General features: G+C 54.1%; 1 protein-coding gene and 1 long non-coding RNA gene across 2 annotated transcripts; both read left to right on the top strand.

Moving 5' to 3' along the window:
* Positions 1 to 8848: 8848 nt before the first annotated feature.
* LOC136563903 (uncharacterized) lies at positions 8849 to 10705 on the top strand. Its single transcript, XR_010784656.1, has 2 exons — positions 8849 to 9307; positions 10260 to 10705. It is a non-coding gene; the product is annotated as an uncharacterized lncRNA (long non-coding RNA).
* A 1640-nt stretch (positions 10706 to 12345) lies between these two features.
* Positions 12346 to 16086, top strand: SLC32A1 (solute carrier family 32 member 1). Its single transcript, XM_066561488.1, has 2 exons — positions 12346 to 13117; positions 13921 to 16086. The coding sequence occupies exons 1-2, from the start codon at positions 12746 to 12748 to the stop codon at positions 15106 to 15108; spliced, it is 1560 nt and encodes a 519-aa protein (XP_066417585.1). The 5' UTR covers positions 12346 to 12745; the 3' UTR covers positions 15109 to 16086.
* The last annotated feature ends 2827 nt before the right edge of the window (positions 16087 to 18913 follow it).

The raw sequence follows: 18913 nt of genomic DNA, 5'->3' as shown, positions 1-18913 counted from the left end.
CCCAGTTCCTGGGAGCAGACGGCGGAGGGGGAAGAGGGGGAAGCACGGCTCTTATGCAGGTGAGGGCTTGGATACCATCGGTGACGGCAGCAGAAATCCCCGGGATGCAGCGGTGGGAAAGGGGGATGGGAACTGCTGGAATCAGCTCCTTGGGATGCTGCTGCTGCTGCTGTACAGCCACAGGGGTTGTGAGGATCACAGAACAGCAGCTGTGTGCAAGCAGCACAGGAACATGGCTCACCTTCACCGAGCTTCGGAGCAAACACCCCGCAGGGATGAAGGAGGCAGTTCACAACGCTCAAAGAATCGTGAAAGAAAATGACTTCCAGGCTTTGCAACAGTTTCAGAAAGGTGAAAATGAATTTGTGCCTCACCCCAGCCCTGTGCTATAAACTGACACCTTTAACAATGCGCTTTTACTCCTGGTGCTGTCACAGCTGAGGCCCCTCCACCTCTCCCCGGTGTGATGGCTGTGCTCAGGTCCTTGTGGGAGAGCATTGGCCACCTCAGCAAATGAGGCAGCTCTGCCGGGCTTGCTGGCAGGGGAGGGAGCCTTGTGCTTTTACAGGTGCAGTGAATTTGATGATGGCCCTGGCCAGGAGTGAGAAGGGGATCCCTGCCTTGTTTCCAGTGGCAGGTTTCCCTTCGTGGGCAGTGACCCTCAGCACATCCCCCTGTGTGCTCCTCATGCAGTGCTTGGGGTCTGACTAAAACCAGCCCTCAGCCCCAGGGTGAGTCTGTTCTGGGACATGAGTGAGGGGAAAAGGCTGAACTTCCACTGATGAGTGGAGGACAAGGCACACCAGCAGAAAAATCCCTTCTGTTGTTACAGGTGTGTTTATTCTGGCCCCCCAGTAGGGCATTCCTGCAGAGCCCCCATCCCTGGAACTGTCCAAGGCCAGGTTGGACAGGGCTTGGGGCAAACTGGAACAGTGGAAGGTGTCCCTGCCCATGGCAGGGGGTTACACTGAGGTGGTTCTCAGGTTCCTTCACACCCAAACCATTCTGTGATTGTACGAAAACAATATTTTCTGTACTATCATTGAGACTTATATCCTGACAATGTTCTGTGTGTGTCTGCTGGCAAAATGGCATTGGTACTACCTGAAAATCAAAGGAAACAATCCCAGAGTGACAAGAAACCTGGGAAAAAAATAGAGAGAGAGATACAGAGTTTGATCATAAAATAAAACTTTAATTCTTATAAAGCCCTAAATGAGACACAGGAAGGGCAAATATTTGTTCTGCTGCTGACCTTCTCAGGCAAATAGCACACCAGGCCCTGTGGGGCTGCAGGCATCGTGCTGCTGGGGAAGTGAGAAATCACCAAAAGCCAGAGTGGGCTGTAGAGAACCAGCTGATTACTCAGGGGAGTCGAATTCCAGAGCAGTGAGAAGCCCTTACATGGATGAATGTGTCCAAATAACAGATATATTTTTGCCATTAATTTTTGCTGTTGAAGAGAGAGGAATTAATTTCCAGTGTATGTCTGGAGTTGGAATTCAAACATATTTCAGCATATGTATAATTTTCTGCTTGTAATTGGTCCCACTGTCTCAGCTAGAGAATAGTTTTTAGTATTTTAAACCGAAAAATGATCTTCTTCACATTTTTGGTAGAGTTTTCCATTCCATCACACTAAGAAGCTGATTTTGGTGATCCCTGTGCCTTCAAGGGCACAGCATTGCTGTCACAACGAGGAAAGGTGCTCAGCTGAGCTGGGCACATGGCACAGTCACAGAACCAGAGTGGTTTGGGTTGGGACGGACTTTGGGGACCATCTCATTCCACCCCCTGCCATGGGCAGGGACACCTTCCACCAGACCAGGTTGCTCCAAGGCCAGCCCAACCTGGCCTTGGACACTGCCAGGAGCAGGAGATTCAACCATGCACTTGTTTTCAGCTCCAAAAAGTGATTTTTCTGCTCCTACCTGGAGTGTGTGCCTGGGGGGCTGACACCAGCCAGCAAAGCAGGGCTGGCTCTGCTCTCTGCCCAGCCTGGAGGTTAGGGCAGGTTTAAGATATAAAGGAAAAGACTACCCAGGAGATGAGTTACAAAATTAACCCCTGGCTGATGGGTTAACAGGGAGTGGGGTGAGTGTGCTGCTCCTGCCTCCAGGTCTCTTCCTCACAGCCCTCCTCCTCCTCCTCCTCCTCCTCCCGAGTAGGAGAACAGCCCTTCCCCGAGCTGTGTCTCTGTTGGGGCAGCTGATCACCTCGGTAATGATGCCGTTTGTGGCTAATCTGCCCGGATTAAAAATGAACTGTAGCTGCTGCAGCTCCCACCTTTGCCGCATAGCAACGAGAGCAGAAAGTCAATTAATTACCTTCTCGCTGGAATCCAGGGGCCCTTTCGTCCTCGGCTCAGCCGAGTGTGTAATGGAAAAGAGATGGAAGCAGGCTGCAGCTGGCCAGCTGGGAATTGCATGACAAAGTGAAAGATGAGCTCTGGCAAAAAGAGGAGAGGAAGGGTGCTGGGGGAAACCCTCATCCCATAGGTTCATTAAAAAAAAGTAAGATGCTACTGATTACACAATTATTGACTTATTTCCCTGCTTTCAGCCCTGATGATGGTTCTGCAGACACTCTGTGTTGTTGCAGGGCACCACCTGAGCTCCTGGAGACACGGGATTATCGGCTCTGACCCCATCCCTGCTTCAGAACTGGGTTTTCAAGAAGTTTATTTGGGTAATAGTCCATTTTTAGCTGCTGTTTCTTTGGGGAATGGTCCCTTTAGAGCTGCTGTAGCCTCTCACATTGCCCCAGAGAGTTTCCAGCCAGCAGCTGTTTAGAGCTGGTTTTGAATGTGGCTGATTCACTGCTCTTCCTGGTGGCTTTCTGTGGTGAAGGTTAATGGGAAAACCATTCTAAAGATTGAATTTCCTTGGAAAGATTGGACTGATGGACACAAACAAACTGAGAAGCCACGGGTGGGGATCTGAACAGATACTGGCTTTGACCCAGCAGGAGGACATGCTGCTTTGAGCAGCTTTTCTGGAGACAGGGGCTTGTAAGGTCACGCTCAGTCCTCCCAGACAGGACTCGGTGGCCACTGCTCTGTTCTGAGGGAAACTGGAAAAGTGAAGAAAGATAAGGACTATTTTAATGTCCCTTTATCAGATCTGACAGCTTCAGAGCCGTCGGTAATTGTCTGTTAATGAGAGCCAATAATTGTTACCTCTGGCCCCTCTGGTTCAGCTGTGTCACCCCGGTCACCTGCAGGGGCTGGCAGAGGGGACATCGGGATTGAGACCTCCTGGGGAAGGAAAGAAGGGACAGGGGGAGGGAAGAGCATGAACTGGGCTGTGCAGGAGGCTCCAGCATGGCTGGTGGCTGAGCCATGGGGTGAGGAGGGGTCTCTGTGCAGGGCTCTGCTGCAGTGACAGCCAGCGGGGTGACAGAGGGAATGGCAGGGAGAAATTGGACATCAGGTGCCAGGAAGGAATTCTGGTGTGTGGAAAGGATCAAACCTAGAGAAACCAAGGAATGTGAGACCCTCTAGTTTAACTTTCCCTCTGGGCACTTCTGTCCCATTGTCAGTTGGGATGTGAGCTGAGCCAGGCTCCAGTGATTTATCTGCAGTGACAGAGCTACAGCGACTGAACTGGGACAAGGAAGTTTAATCTCTGCCTTCCTGCACAAGTCGGAAATTTGGAATCCCAGGCTGCCCTTTCCCCACCAGGGGTTTGTGCTTTGTATAGAAGTTTTTGGCAAAACCAAGTGTCCAGCTTGAGCAGCCAAAGACCTTTGATGTGGCAGGAAGGATGGCAGCTCCTCCTGGGCAAACTGGGAGGCTGCTGTGCCCAGCCTGGTGAGCTCAATGACATTTGCAAGCCTCAGGAAACAAATCTTGAGGACCTTCTGCCTGAGGCAACCACCAAATTATATTGGTGGCACTGCCCTCTCCTTTCCCAGCCTTGCAGTCTCCTCTCACTCAACTTTCTGACGTGGAGAAGTAACTTTAAGTCTCATTATTAATCTACCTCATCTGCAGTTTACATGTGTGCAGGGGGAGGTAATCACAGAGCTGCCTTCCCTGCTGTTCTCTTCCTGAGGTTTTATACTCTCCAAATGTCTTTTTGTCATAAATCAAATTAACTAAATTGCTTAAGAAGTACTGTTCTATTAAAAGCAAATAGTGTTGTGATGCCAAAAGTTTATTATGGGAATGATGGTTTTAATAGTAATATTTTGGGATTACAGGATGCTAAGTTCAGAGTTTCAAAGTTTAAAGACTGCTTAACACTCCCCTGTGAAATAAATATTCTGGTAAGCATTTACAGAGGCCTACAACATGGTACACATGGATGAAAAGCTATAAATGTGATTAAAATATTGGTTATTTTACTTGCTGAAGATCCTTGGATCCCCACACAAAGCTGTAGAGTCTTGGTGGTCCTGAGTGGGTTTGGGAAGCTCCTGGGCCACAAAGAGCCCATGAGTGCACCCAGCTGGTGCCTTATGGACTCTCATGGGATGCAGTGATGCACTTCATCAACAGCCTGTCCCCTTTCTTAGGAGCTGTCCCAGGAGGAAAGTGCTGTGGGGGAGCTGCAAACCAGCACAGCAAGGCTCCCCAGAGCTTCCTTCCTGCTGGAAAAGCAGCAGCAGGGGAGGGCAAAGCCCCTCCATCACCTGCAGGGTGTCCCAGAGGGATGCACCACACTGGGCTGGGCTCCTGGAGTGCTCAGTGCAGGGTGGTGCTGGCACCACGAGCATCTCTGAGCCCCAGGCAAGCACCCTGAGCTGCTGCCCTCAGCTCCCTGCAAGGATGGAGGCAGTGGGCAGGAATGCTGCTGTGGGGCCCAGAAAGAACTTATTTGCAAATATTTTTTTTTAATCTCATTTTCCTTCCTCTCTTAATTCAAAGGTTTAAGCTAAATTCATGGAAAGGCACAGAATCTGTCCCTGTAATACCCATGGAGCAGAGACCCTCTGGCAGAGCAGAGCCTGGGTGAAAACCACCCTGCCTGCACCTTGCCTGGTCCTGGGCCCATTTCTGCCTCTTATGGAGCAGAGCATCCCCCCAGGGAGAGACCAACACCCCCATGGGAGGTTTGCTGCAGTGGTAACAGGTGAAATTTCTATTTTGCTGAAATGTTTGCTGTGTGTCAGTGTGAGCTGCCCAGCTGGGCACTGTGCTGCTGTGATACCAAAAATACATCCTCTGCTGCAGCTGGGGTTTCCAGCTCATGGTCTGTTCCCTCCTTATTGTCTCCTGGTGAGGGAGAATTTCAACCATGCCCTAGTACCTGTTCTCTTTCTGTGCATTATCCCAGATGAAAGAAGAAAGACTCCTCTGCAAAGGTCTGGTTTTCTGCCTGTGGGGTTGAGGCTGAGACCCCCAGGGCTGGCTGGGCTCCTCTGGTGCCTCTGGACAAGAAACTCACTGCTGGCTTGCTCATGAGGACAATAAATATTAATCTGTCCCAGCTTTGCTAATCTGAAGTGCTGACAGGAAAGCTTTTCATGTCAGAGTATTTGAGAAACTCTGTAGAAATGCTACATTTAGGCTGTAATTACTGAGTGCTGTCCCTGTGACTGGCTCTGGAGTCAGCAGTGCCTGCAGTGTGAGCTATCCTGGGTTATGCTGGGCACCCCTGCAGATGAAGGCACTGTGATGAGCTGACCTCTCTGAGCCCTGTAAGAAAGAGGCAGGTTCTCCATGGCCTGTGTTGGGCACAGGGAGGGTGTGAGTCCATTTCCCTGTTAGTGCAGGGCCAGCAGGGCTGGTTCCTGTGCCAAGTGCCCCTGTGGGCACAGCCAGCCAGGCACTCACACCCTCCCTGTGCTGCAGTGAGTTTCCCCAGCACTGTTCTGCTCACACTGGCCCTGTGGGATGAAAGGGAATGATGTGTGTGGAGCCTTCCTGCAAAAAGAGGTCTTTTTTCTCTCCTTCTTTTTTTTTTTTTTAATTTTTATATTCCTTTGCTAGAAGCAGGACTCTGCAGTGCAGAGCAGAGGCAGCCAAGGTGAGTGCAGTGCCAGTGTCCCCCCAGCTGGCAGAGGGCATGCAGGGCACACAGGCAGCAGCACCAGGTGAGGGTTTGTGTCCCCTCCTCTCCAGCAGCACGGGAAGTGTTGCTGTGGGCTGAGCTCCCCTCAGGATCAAGCTGTGATGTCCCTCACTTTCCCTTTGGCTTTCCTTAGGACACAGCTGCAGCCTCACATGGTGCTTTTCTGGGCTCAGGTTTTGACTGTATCCTTCACATGGAGTTTATTTTTGGTCTCTAGGGAAAAAAAAACCCCACCAGATTTATGGATGATATCTGCACACAGAGGCAGCACATCCAAATCCTGCTGCTGGAAACAGCACCCTCCATGTGTGAGGCTCCACAAATTGGTGTGGGAGTCGTGTTCAGAGACCCAGCTGCAATTTTGCCAGTAACTCCAGTCCCTGGCTTAGGTAAACCTGGTTTCTGTCACTCCAAAACACTGAGAGAGGCCCTGTTAAAGGAAGATACACAAACCTGTGCCTGCTGCCTTGCCTTGTTAGCTTGGCTGAGCTGTCAGGAATATCTCAAAGCAGGATTTGGGATTTCTCAAATTGCTCCTCTTGTTTTTCGGATAGAGCTGGAAGATATTTGCAGGAGGACTGTGTGTTGTTGACCTGCTTTTATGAGAAATGGCCACAAAAAGGAGAAGGCACATGGACAGATGGGGGATGGAGCAGGCTGAGACTGAGCCCTCCTGACAAGAAACACCCCAAGGCAAGCTGGCTGCTGGCAGGGGCTCTGCATGAGAGGCCCTTCCCACAGCACACACAGATTAAACACAATTAAGAAAAAACAGCATTAAAAGAATAAGAAAAAATATAGATTATATAAAAAGTCTCCAGTACTGGGGCATCATCTGACCACAGGGAGAACCTTCCTGTACAGAGCAGTCACTGTTACAGCCTCTACAACTGCAGCAGAAGAGATTTTTATTTGAAAGTTGATATTAAAAAGCTTGGCATCTATGAAGTGTGCACTTTCCTTTCCTAGTCCATTGTCATTTCCTGTGAAATACAAGAGTGTGTACAGATATGAATATTTAATTTGACAGTGATGAAGCTTTATATATTAAGTCAATGAAAATTCTGTTAGGCTCGTGGGAACAATACTACAGAGTAGTGAGTTGGTAATTTGGTACCCAGTGGCTACCACTTAATTTTGATGTAAAGTATAAAGACAAACAATGGGTTAAATTTAATTCCAACCTATGGAAAGTGTTTTGGGGAACATGTTGTGCTCAAATTGCAAATTAATGTTTAGTTTATAGGTGATGAGGGTTTATCAAGGCTCTTCCTTCTGGGAAATGGAAATCACAGCAATTTATGTATAATTTTTATCCCAAAATACAGATCAGAAGTTATTTATTTTGGAAATAGTGAGGTTAAAGCAAGAAACCTTTTTTTTTTTTTTTACATACGGTAAAATTTTCTTATTGTAATACACCTTGATCTATAATTATTATATTCTAAATCCTTAATATGTGTGGTCTTTTTTTTTTTTTTATGAGTCTGTAATTTAGGCAGCCATTTTGTGTGTTCAGTAAAAAAAATGAAATAAAGAGGGGGACATCCACTGCAGGCTTTCTCCTGGAGGCTCTGCCTTTGGATTTCACTCTGTTGTGGTTATTTCACTGCAGAGTATCTGCCAGCGTGGCTGCTGCTGGCTTTGTCTTGAACACCAGAATGTGGATCAGAGCACAAACCCAGCAGCAGCTTGTGTGATTCTACATCCAGACTTTTCACTTCGTGCTTTTCGCTGCTGCCGAGCTCTGAACACACTCGAGAGGGAGAACCCAAGGCTTGGGGTATTCAGGGCTTGTGACATTCAAGGCTTGGGACATTCCAGCAGCCCAGAGCGTCCCCTCTGCCCTGCCCTCCCCTCCAAAGCCCTCTCACCGCGCACCACGTCCGACACCGACGCCTTTTCCTTCCCCAGCCGAAATTCCCAGAGCTATTAACTGGGTCACGGGAGCTGGTCCCAATCCAGCAGTTTATCTAATTGCCTTTTTATAGAATATCGTGCAGCTCTTCATTATCCTGTCAGAGCTGCCCGGCGCGGTGGCGGCGGGGGGATGAGGAGGCAGGGCTGGGATGAAGGGCGCTGCTGTGCATTGCTGCGGCTGCAGGGCTGCCCTCGGCCCGGCCACAAACACAGGAGCTGATTTTGGAACGACTTCCATGTCCTGGGATCACCTCCCCAGGTGCTGATGTACCTGTGCAGAGGGGGGGCTGCTCCGGGAATGCCTGGGCTGAGCCGTGAGGGTTCTGTTCTTCGGGCAGATGTGACCACGGAATTTTCTTGTCTGTTTGGGCAGAAGGTGCCCCTCAGCCTTTCTGTCTGCAGCTGGCAGCGGTGCTGGAGGTGCCCTGCAGCAGGTTAGAGGGGTGTGGGGAAAGATCTTGGCACAGGCCAGGAGTCTGAGCAGGAATCAGGGGCTTACACACCTGCAATTGGGCACCCACTCTTTCCCTGAGTGTTACAGGGGAGGATGAAGGTGAACATCCAGGATTTGCACTCCCCCTTTTTTCATATGGTCACAATTTGCAGTCTAGTGTGTTTGTAGCAGCTCACGGCCCCCCAAAGCCCATGAAAATCAAATCCTTTGCAGCTGGGAGCCTGACTGAGCAGCGAACTTGGAGTGATGGCCATCCTGCTCCCAAATATCTGCACCTTCGTGCAGCTGGCACCGCTCTGTGCTGCCCAGCAGCCCGGAGAGGGGCAGCTGGTGAGGGATTTAGAAAGACAGCACACCCAGGACTGGCCTTCCTGACTTGCTTTAAATGATTTTTGAGCACAAATTGCTCTTTTCCCTCAGTGCAATAATCAGAAGACCCAGGCACAAGGCTCACAAGCCTGGTCCGCAGAGATAAGGCAGAGCTGCTTGGATGAGCCTGGGGAGAATGGTGGGCTCTGGAGGAGCTGCTCCCCGCAGGAGCAGCCCCGCACACCCCTGGGGCTGCTCGGGGGGGCACAGGAGACCCTCAGCCCGCCCCGGGGAGCAGCTCAGAGAAGGCAGAGAGTGCCAGAGCCCCCGGCTCCAGCGCTGGCTGCGGCTCGTTCGCGGGCGCGCTCTCGCCTTTCAGCTTCCTCGGCTGGAACGATTTGCAGCTCAAACGCCCCCCTGAGAGCCGCTAACCTTTGGATAAGGTTTGGCACCATTATCCTGCTTGGGTTAATTGGGACTTAGGGAGAGCCCAGGAGTGACGCGGCTGCCTCCATCCGTCTGTCCGTCCGTCCGTCCGTCCGTCCGTCCGTCCGTCCCTCCAACCTTCCCCGGCGCGCTGCGGGCAGCGATGGGGAGAGAAGCAGAGGTAAATGCCCCGACCCTCCTCTCCATCTCTCCGGGTTTTCCTCTCTTCCTCTCCCTCTTTTCGTGTCCTGTAACCCTTCCTCGCCCCCTCCCGCTCCCGCTCCTATTTTTGTGCTTTCTACCCCATTTCAGCTGCCGGTAGTAGTCCGGGTGGGAGAGAGGAGAAAGTCTTTTTATTTTTCCAGCTGCTGCTACAGAAAATCTTCTCCTGGAAAGGAGCAGGAGCGAGCCGGCATCCCGGAGGCAGAGGGGCTCCGGGTGGGTGTTCCCAGCCGGGCAGGGGGTGCGGGGGCGTTCCGAGGTGCACAGGGGCGGAGGGTGCGGGCTGAGCTCCCAGCGGTAACACCGGGATAAGGGGGAACAGCGGCACCCCCGGTCCTGTGCCCCCCGGAGTCCCCTGACCTCCTCAGCATCCTCAGCATCACCTCAGTTCCTCACTGACCCCGGCGTCCGGCGAGGCTCAGCAGCCCCCGGCGCTCTGCGGGCTCTCAGCCTGAGGGTGCCCCGGGCAAGGAGGGGGCGCAGCAGTGGGAAAAGGGACCCCCGAGCCCAGGGCATCCCCGGCCGGAGGAACGGCCCGAGCAGGACCCGAGCAGGGTCCCACGGCAGCCCTGCCCCGGGGCGTTCTCTCCGCACAGACCCCGAGATCCTCAACTTATTTTCAAGCTCCCTGTGGATTTTCTTTATTTATTTTCTTCCTTTCCTTGGTTGGAGTGTTTGTTTTATTGGTTGTTTTGGAGGGATTTTACTAGGTTTTGGTTTTTTGGTTTTGTGTTGGGGTTTTATTTTGGTTTGGTGGGGTTTTTTTTTTTGGTGTTTTTTTTTTTTTTTTTTGCTTGTTTTGTTGATTTTATATCGGTTTGGTTTTTTTCTTCCCTTTTTGTTCGTCGTTCACGGTTTTTTAAAATATTATTATTTACTTTGGCTAGGATTTTTTTTTTTTTTTTCTCTAGGAGACGTCTCCCGAGCCCGGCACATCCTTGACATTCTGGATGCTCAACGAAGAGCCAAAAGCCCATTTCCTCCACCCTTGGCGTGATCATAGAAAGGCTTGGGTTGGAAGGGACCTTAAAGGTCAGCTGGGTGCCTCCCAGAGGAACCCCCTCCACTCCCTGGCATCGAGGGCTGCCGGCCGGGGGTGCCCGGTGGGACCATTTTGGGTCTCCCAGCCGAAGTTCGGGGATGCGGGGGCACGGATGCGCCAGGGCTATTTGAGGAGATAATCACGCACCAGTCAGAGGTTTGGACGCATTTTCGTTCCTCCTTCCCTGATGCCCCCTGCAGCCTCCAGAAACAGAGCTCCTTCACTTCGTCTTTCATAACGAACTCGTCTTCGGATGAATAAAAAAAAAATTAACGTTAATAAAAAAGAAAAATAAATCGTTGGATTAATCCCTCAGGGTGTGCGTCGTAGCACTGGTTTATCCGAGCTGTGAAGAGGCGAAACGGCGGCCGAGGGCAGCGGTGACGGCCCGAGCTTTTCCATTTCGCTCGTTAAATCCCAGCCCGTCAAGACGCTGCTAAACCCGGGGCGAAGCCGTGCCCCGCTCGGCTTTTGCGACCTATCTGTGCACTCACATGTAATAATTCCCACGCAAAGCCAAGGATGCGCCACGCTCAGTCTCCCTCCTCCTCCGCTGCCATCAAAAAAACCCCATTTTTGGGGGGCCGGCTGTAGAAACAGCTCGTTCATCCCCGCGCCGGGAGCAGCGGCCGAGAGACCCCTTAGGGGTACAGCCCTCACCGGGGATATTTTAGTTTTTATTCTGGTTTTTTGCGCCCTTCAGCCTCTTTGTACCTAATTTGCTTTTGAATTGTGGCTAGGGAAAAAAAAAACCCGTATTTAAGAAGGTGATTTAAGGGTTTTTTTCCTAGGAATTGGGGTTTTTTTCCCCCCATCTCTGCTCAGTACCGCATCCCACCTGCAACCGCAGCCTGGGTGCTCCCTCCACAACGATACTAGGAAATAATTTAGTGGTGGCTTTTCCTCCCATCTGTGGTAAAAAAAATGGTCTTTTTTTGCCTTCCAAAACAGCAAAGGAAACAAAAATTCCTCCCTTCCCCCATCTTTCACAGAACATACATACATGTGCATATACATATATATAAATATAAATATATTTTTTTTAAAACAACGATTCAAAGGCTCTCCCGCCGCAGAGGGGACGTGCTTTCCCACACACCGCCCCCGAATGCCATCGCTCCCCCTGCCACTCTCCACTTGTCTGTGCCACAGCACAGGACCGGGATTTCCCGTTGCCGTTGTCGGCTGCGTTAGCCGCTCACCTCGGAAAAATTTAAAATACATTAAAAACCGTAAGACTTTTGACTTACAAACGAACATAAGCGCTTGGAAGCAAACGGAAAATATCGATATTTTGTTTAAAGAAAGGAGAAGCTCAGTAGCGGCTGGTGAGGACCGGGAGCTCTGCACGGAGCATCCCCCGGTGCCGGTGCCCCCCGCGCCGGGCGGTGCCGCTGCGGTGCCCATGCGGTGCCACCCGGCTGCGGGCCCCAAACGAGATCTGCACCCCTCGTCCCGCCGGTTTTGGAGCTCACTGATCCCAGGAATCGTTAGGGAGAGCTGAGCCCTCGCTCCCTGTGCGCGGGTGGCCGCGCACCGCTGTGTCCCCCGGGCAGGGGCCGCTGCCCAGGCCGCCCCCCGCCTCCGAAGGGGCCACGCGTTTTGGGGGACAGAGAAAAGAAAAAGAAAGGGGTGCGAGGAGGAAAATCCCGTTAAGAACCTGTCGAAAGCCGCCCGTCCGCCTCTTCAGCGGATCTCTTTTGTTTCTCAGTGGGGAAGGGGCTGGCGGCCGGGGGCCTGCGGGCGGCTGCGGGGCAGGTGCGGGGCAGGGCGGGCAGCGCAAGGGATGCGGAGCCGGGCTGGGGTGCGGAGGGGGGGGGGGTCCCGGGCTGCGGCGCTGCTGGCGGGGCCCGGCGGGCGTGGGTGGGGCGGGGGGGAGTGCGGGGGGCTGGGCTTGGCCGGGGAGGCTGGTACCTCCCCCAGAAATGCAGCAATTCTCTCCCCTCTCCTCTTCTCTTCGCGAGGTGGGCGCACTGCGATGGAGACGCGGCGCGCTCTGCCAGGGGCTTGCTCTGCCCGTCTGGTGACATCGGCCGGCTGCTGACAGCCCCCATCCCGCCCGAGTCGCCCCCCGATCCCGCCGCGGGGCTCGGCGGAGCGGCGCGGAGCAGCGCGGAGCGGGCGGGGGGCGTGCGGGCCCGCTCCCCCCGCAGCGGTGTCATGCCCCTGGGCACCCCGGCCGGGAGCCGCCCGCACTGCGCCGGGACACGGAGGTAGCGGCTCGGAGCAGCTCCCCGCAGCCGCCCCTCGCCAAGGGGCGACCGAGTCCCGTCCACAGCCCCGCCGCCCGCCCGCCCCGTCGGGTCTCCGCATCCCCGAGGGTCCGCGAGCAGCGGAGTCACCAGAGCCGCCGCCATGGCCACCCTCCTCCGCAGCAAGCTCTCCAACGTGGCCACCTCGGTGTCGCACAAATCCCAGGCGAAGATGAGCGGCATGTTCGCCAGGATGGGCTTCCAGGCGGCCACCGACGAGGAGGCGGTGGGCTTCGCCCACTGCGACGACCTGGACATGGAGCATCGGCAAGGGCTGCAGATGGACATCCTCAAGTCCGAGGGCAGCGAGGAGGGCGGGGAGCCGCCCCTGGAGGGGGACATCCACTACCAGCGGGATGGCACAGGGCCCCTGCCGCCCTCCGCCTCCAAGGAGGCCTGCTCCGAGCTCTCCGGACAGGGCAAGCCCAAGATCACGGCATGGGAGGCGGGATGGAACGTCACCAACGCCATCCAGGTACGGCCGCCGCCACCGCCGCGGGGCACCGGGCAGCGCTCCCTGATCCCGGTCCCGTTCCGTGCTCTGTTTCTCGGCCAGAAGCCACGGGCTGATTGCAAACCGGCTTCGAGGAATAGGGGGAATAGGGAAAAAAAGGGGGAAAACCCAGAAATAAAAATAAGTGAAAGACAGAGGTGAATAATAGAGCGGGAGGAGGGAATTAAAAGGAAAAACAGATTTAAAAAAAAAAGGAAACTAAAACCCCCTAGCCCAGCTTTCTGCTTTGCTTTGCTCCCTCTCCTCCCCCCGAACCGGGCACAGCGCCAGGGAGGGGCCCAGGCCTCAGCCCTGTCACGCTGCAGATTCTGACCCCATCAGGCTGCCCCAGCAGGGGTCACGGGCAAGGAGGGACAGGAGGACACGGGGGTGACTGGGCTGGTGGTGGGGCTGCACTGGAGTGGGCCCAGCCTGGCCCCTCGGGATGTCCCCAGCTAGGGAGGTCTTGGTGCACTGAGAGGGGCTGGGGACAGCCAGGGTAGAGACTGTAGCAAAGCCCGGGCACCCGAACCTCGCTCTCCTGTTGTGGGTGCTCGGGGGTGCGATGACGCGGGCGTGACTGTGGGGGTGGCACGTCACAGGGACAGGGGTGCGTCACCGCGTGGCAGTGGCTGCATGGCGTGACTGTGCGACCGCCTGCGTGGGTGCCACGGTGCGTGGGCAGACGGAGAGCACGCACGTGACCGCCCTGGTGCGGCTGCGTGCGCTCAGCCACAGGCCCCTCAGAGATCCGGCAACGCGGTTTCCATTTTGTCTCTTTCTAGGGGATGTTTGTTCTGGGCCTGCCCTATGCCATCCTTCACGGTGGATACCTAGGACTCTTTTTAATAATTTTCGCTGCAGTGGTTTGCTGCTACACTGGGAAAATCCTTATTGCCTGTCTTTATGAAGAGAATGAGGATGGGGAGATAGTCAGGGTGAGAGACTCCTACGTGGACATCGCGAACGCGTGCTGCGCGCCCCGCTTCCCCACCCTTGGGGGCAGAATTGTGAACGTGGCTCAGATCATTGAACTGGTCATGACCTGCATCCTCTATGTGGTGGTCAGTGGGAACCTGATGTACAACAGCTTCCCCAACCTGCCCGTCTCCCAGAAGTCGTGGTCCATCATTGCCACGGCAGTGCTCCTGCCTTGCGCGTTCTTGAAGAACCTCAAGGCAGTCTCCAAGTTCAGCTTGCTCTGCACGTTAGCCCACTTTGTCATCAACATCCTGGTGATCGCCTACTGCCTCTCCAGGGCGCGTGACTGGGCCTGGGACAAAGTCAAGTTTTACATTGATGTCAAGAAGTTTCCCATCTCCATTGGCATCATTGTCTTCAGCTACACCTCCCAGATCTTTCTGCCTTCCTTGGAGGGGAACATGCAGAACCCCAAGGAGTTCCATTGCATGATGAACTGGACTCACATCGCAGCTTGCATCCTTAAGGGACTCTTTGCCTTGGTCGCCTACCTGACCTGGGCTGATGAGACCAAGGAGGTCATTACAGACAACTTGCCATCCACCATTAGAGCAGTAGTCAACATTTTCTTGGTGGCCAAAGCCTTGCTCTCATACCCCTTGCCATTCTTTGCAGCTGTAGAAGTCCTGGAGCGGTCCCTTTTCCAAGATGGAAACAGGGCTTTCTTCCCCAACTGCTATGGGGGTGACGGGCGGCTCAAATCCTGGGGACTCACCCTCAGATGTGCCCTGGTAGTTTTCACCCTGCTCATGGCTATTTATGTCCCCCATTTCGCCCTCTTGATGGGTCTTACTGGGAGCCTCACAGGTGCAGGGCTCTGTTTCCTGCTCCCCAGTCTCTTCCACCTCAAACTCTTGTGGAGGAAGCTCTTGTGGCATCATGTCTTCTTCGATGTTGCCATTTTCGTTATAGGTGGTATCTGCAGCATCTCTGGGTTCATCCACTCTTTAGAAGGCCTCATAGAGGCTTTCAGAACCAATGCTGAAGACTAAGGAGGGGCCAGAGTCGGGTGCAGGAAGAGAATCGCATCGAACATCCGCATAGCCAAATAATTCTGCATCCCTTTAATGGAAAGAGTCATTATTTTCGTTACGTGCATCCAAGAAATTCTATGTCATAGAATCTGCAAACTAAGGAAAATAAGAAGAGATGAAAGTGCTCGCCCTGATGTCTTTTTAAATAAGCTCAGATTTAAATCTATTTTTTTTTATTTAGATTTTTTGGAAGGATATTATCTGGTGCCCCACCCCTATCTCCTCACTCGTTGCCTGAAGCTTGGCCCCTCACAAACGGCCTGTTGGGAAACAGTCGCAGTTTTCAACACTCCTCACAGATATGCAAATCAGTGTTTCAGGAGCTGAAACACAGGTGCCGATCCCATGGGACTGGGAAGCAAACCCGCCAATGGGGCGGGAGCAGGGACCTTTGTTTTAACACTTTGAGAGATGGATGTAGATGAGACCCAGATTGTACGACCAGCCCAACAAGCCCAAGCAGCGTCTGACGACCGGTGATGCCGCTTACCTGCAATGTTTACACCGTAGTCACAATAGATGTCAGGACTGCTCGATTCTTGCATCCCAATCCACACCGAGGAACGGCACTTCCCATCAAACACAAATGTGTTGCCTCTGGTTGAAATCGCAGCCCTGGAGTCCACTTCTCGGTGACTTATGTTTCGTTTCGTTTTAACAATTGTTATTTCTAAATTATGAAAAGCTAAAAAATAATATAATAATAATAATAATAATAATATATGGTTGGATTTGATGTCGTTCGGGATTACAGGAACAAAACTATGACACAATTCATTCTGTGCAATCTACCAGATCCGTGGAGCTGTTTCCAATGTACGTGTGGTGTCATTGTGGTAAATAAGATGAAAAATGTATATCAGAAAAAAAAAATCTATCTTTAACATATAATGTGGTACATAAATATATGGAACAATAAAGAGAAAACATAGATGATGAGGCTGGCCTGGTTCGTGGGGGGCTTGGAGGAGCAGGGCAGGGGCAGAGGGAGGTTCATCCTCCCCGTGTCGGGGCTACCACACATCCTCGGGCTAAGGGGAGGCAGTGCCGGGTTTCCAGAGAAGGTGAATTCAGCTGCTTGCAAGAGCTAGGAGACACTTTTGAGGAAGAGGTCGTCTTACAGCTGGGGGTGGCGGGGCTGCTTTCACCCCCTCCTCACAGTTTTGCTTTCCCCCCCGTAGTGCTCAGACTACCGGGACAGGAGTTTGCAGATGCACCCCGGGGTTTTTGTGCTTGTGAAAGAGGGAGGAAAAAATCCCCTCACAAACAAAGGAGGAGAAATAAACGAAATAAAAGGCTGGGTGTACCCCTGGCTTGATCCAAACCCACCAAACCCTGCCCATGGGTGTGGAGCGTCGGGCTGATCCCCGCTGTGGGCAAAGCCACCACCGCGGGGGAGCTCAGCCCCACACTCCAATCCTGTGACCGAAAACACCTCGATTTACACCATTTTAAAAGCCACGACAACTAATTGTCCATCCGCCGCAGCTACACAGCGAGGATGAGGATGGGGGGACCCACCGGCAGCGCTCCTGCAGCACAGGCACAGCTGAGGTCCCCGTGGGGCTCCTGTTATTGCCCCCAAAACACGTGGAGCCCCGGTAGGGCTGGGATGTCCCCCCCATCTCCCCCGCCCGGTCCGGCCGGGGTTAGCGGGCAGCTCCGCAATGCGGTACCGGGAGGGGGGTGTTGGCACAAGCCGGGAAAGGGGCTGCGGGCGGGAGAGAGGGATGTCCCTGCCCGGGGAAAAACGCATTTCGGGCGAATTTCTGGGCAGCCTCCGAAAGGAAAGAACAGGGCAAGCTGTGGGATCTGTGCCGTGTGGGGACAGGGTGGTGTGGCGCCGGGGGTGGGTGAGAGTGGGGGGCATCGTGGTGAGGCGCCTGCCCTGGATCAGCCACATTTCCCTCCGTGCCGGCGCCCTTGCCTGGGGATACCCAGCAGCGTCCTACCCCATTCTCAAGCTCATGCCCATCATCTTCATGCTCACCCCTACCTCCATCCTCACCACTTTCAGCCTCATCATCCCCGCTCCCACCCCGGTGCAGGTGACCCGTGATTGCCGCCCTGCCGCAGGCACCGACAGCCCGATCCGCCCCCCTTCCCGTGCGCTCCCCGGCCCGGAGCCGCCACGGCGGAGCAGCGCCCTCGCCCGACGGCGCTCCCGGCCCGGAGCCACCGCATCCATCCACAGCCAGAGATGGGATGGAACCGGCCCGGAGCCACCGCATCCATCCCCGGCCGGGAGATGGGATGGAACCGGCCCGGAGCCACCGCATCCATCCCCGGCCGGGAGATGGGATGGAACCGGCCCGGAGCCACCGCATCCATCCCCGGCCGGGAGATGGGATGGAACAGGCCCGGAGCCACTGCATCCATCCCCGGCCGGGAGATGGGATGGAACCGGCCCGGAGCCACCGCATCCACCCGCCCGCGATGAGGGGAGCCAGCGCGGACAGGGGGCTTCTCGTCAGGGGTGCTCGCTGCTCTTGTTTCTGCCCTGAACTCTCTGTTCCAGGTCTGCTTTCTCCCCAGGGCAGTGATAAAGGGCCAGTGTGGAAGGAGATCCAGCCCGTCTGCCTGCCCTGAGATAACCCCTTGGATCCTGGAATAAGTGAAGAGCTGAGGTTGCCTGGCAGGTTAATACAGTGCCCTGCACATCTTTGGTTTGCACGAGTGCTTTCAGGGTGTTTCTGTCTCTGTGTTCCCCACCAGGGAAGCAAAGGGACCCATGCCATGCCATGCCATGCCATGCCATGCCATGCCATGCCATGCCATGCCATGCCATGCCATGCCATGCCACAGCAGCATGGCAGCTGGATCTCCTCTCCTGCAGGCAGCTGCTCAAGTCTGTGAGCATCCTGTGTCCAGCTGCTGGACACAGGATGCTCACAGACTAACGTGTCCTGGTCTTAGTGCTTTAGGGGACAAAACTTCTCTGGTTCTGAGTACATGATGATGGGAAATATTTTATGAAGCTTTAATTTTGCAGAGGTTTTAAACCTAATTCAGCACTTTTTTCCCCCCTTACGAGCAGATGTGCCCCCTGCTGTACTTGGGGCTGTAAGATTTGTGCCCTTTTTGTGACAGTGAGGGGAAGGTCAGGGATCCTCACTCCTATCCCTCAGGGTGAAGAACAGGGAAGCTTGACCAGCACCTCAAATCCCTGAGCTCCCCAAGCTCCTGCTTGCAGGGAGACAGCCCCGGCTGGAGGAGCACTGCAGGCGGTGCGGCTCCCGGGGGTGCCAGGGCACCTCAGCGTCTGCCCCGCTGCACTTTCCAGCTGTGCCGAAGGCAGCGATTTCCCAGCGAGCCCCAAAGGGCTTTGTCTCGCTGTCAGCTCGGCTCAGGCGCTTCCTCCGTGCCCCTGCCGGGAGTCGGCGCTCGCTGGTGGCTGAGGCGGACCCGCTTGCGAAACGAGCCGGCTCTGCAAGCCCAGCGATAAGCACAGGCTGTGTCCTCTAAACTTGTCCGTGGCTGTTGGTGCAACACTTGTGCCTTGGGCTAGGAACACGGGCAGCCCCTCCAGCCTGTCTCAGCAGACATTTTGGTGCTGTGCCGGTGCCTGTGGCAGCCTTCGTGTGCCCAGTGCTGCTGGACATGTGCAGCCCTTACAGCAAGGGGTGCAGAGGAGTGAGGAAAATAACCCCCAAAATAGCAGCAGGTTTAAGGTGAACAAAGCAGAAATCTTCTGAAAACCCAGTGCGATGTCAGAGTCGGATCTGTGCTCCAAATGGCTTTTGTCTGTGCTTTGTAGCTTCTG

Source organism: Molothrus aeneus, chromosome 17 (genome assembly GCF_037042795.1).
Source record: "Molothrus aeneus isolate 106 chromosome 17, BPBGC_Maene_1.0, whole genome shotgun sequence".
NCBI lineage: Eukaryota > Metazoa > Chordata > Aves > Passeriformes > Icteridae > Molothrus > Molothrus aeneus.
Note: the sequence above shows the minus strand (reverse complement) of the source record. Positions and strands in the feature narration are given on the sequence as shown.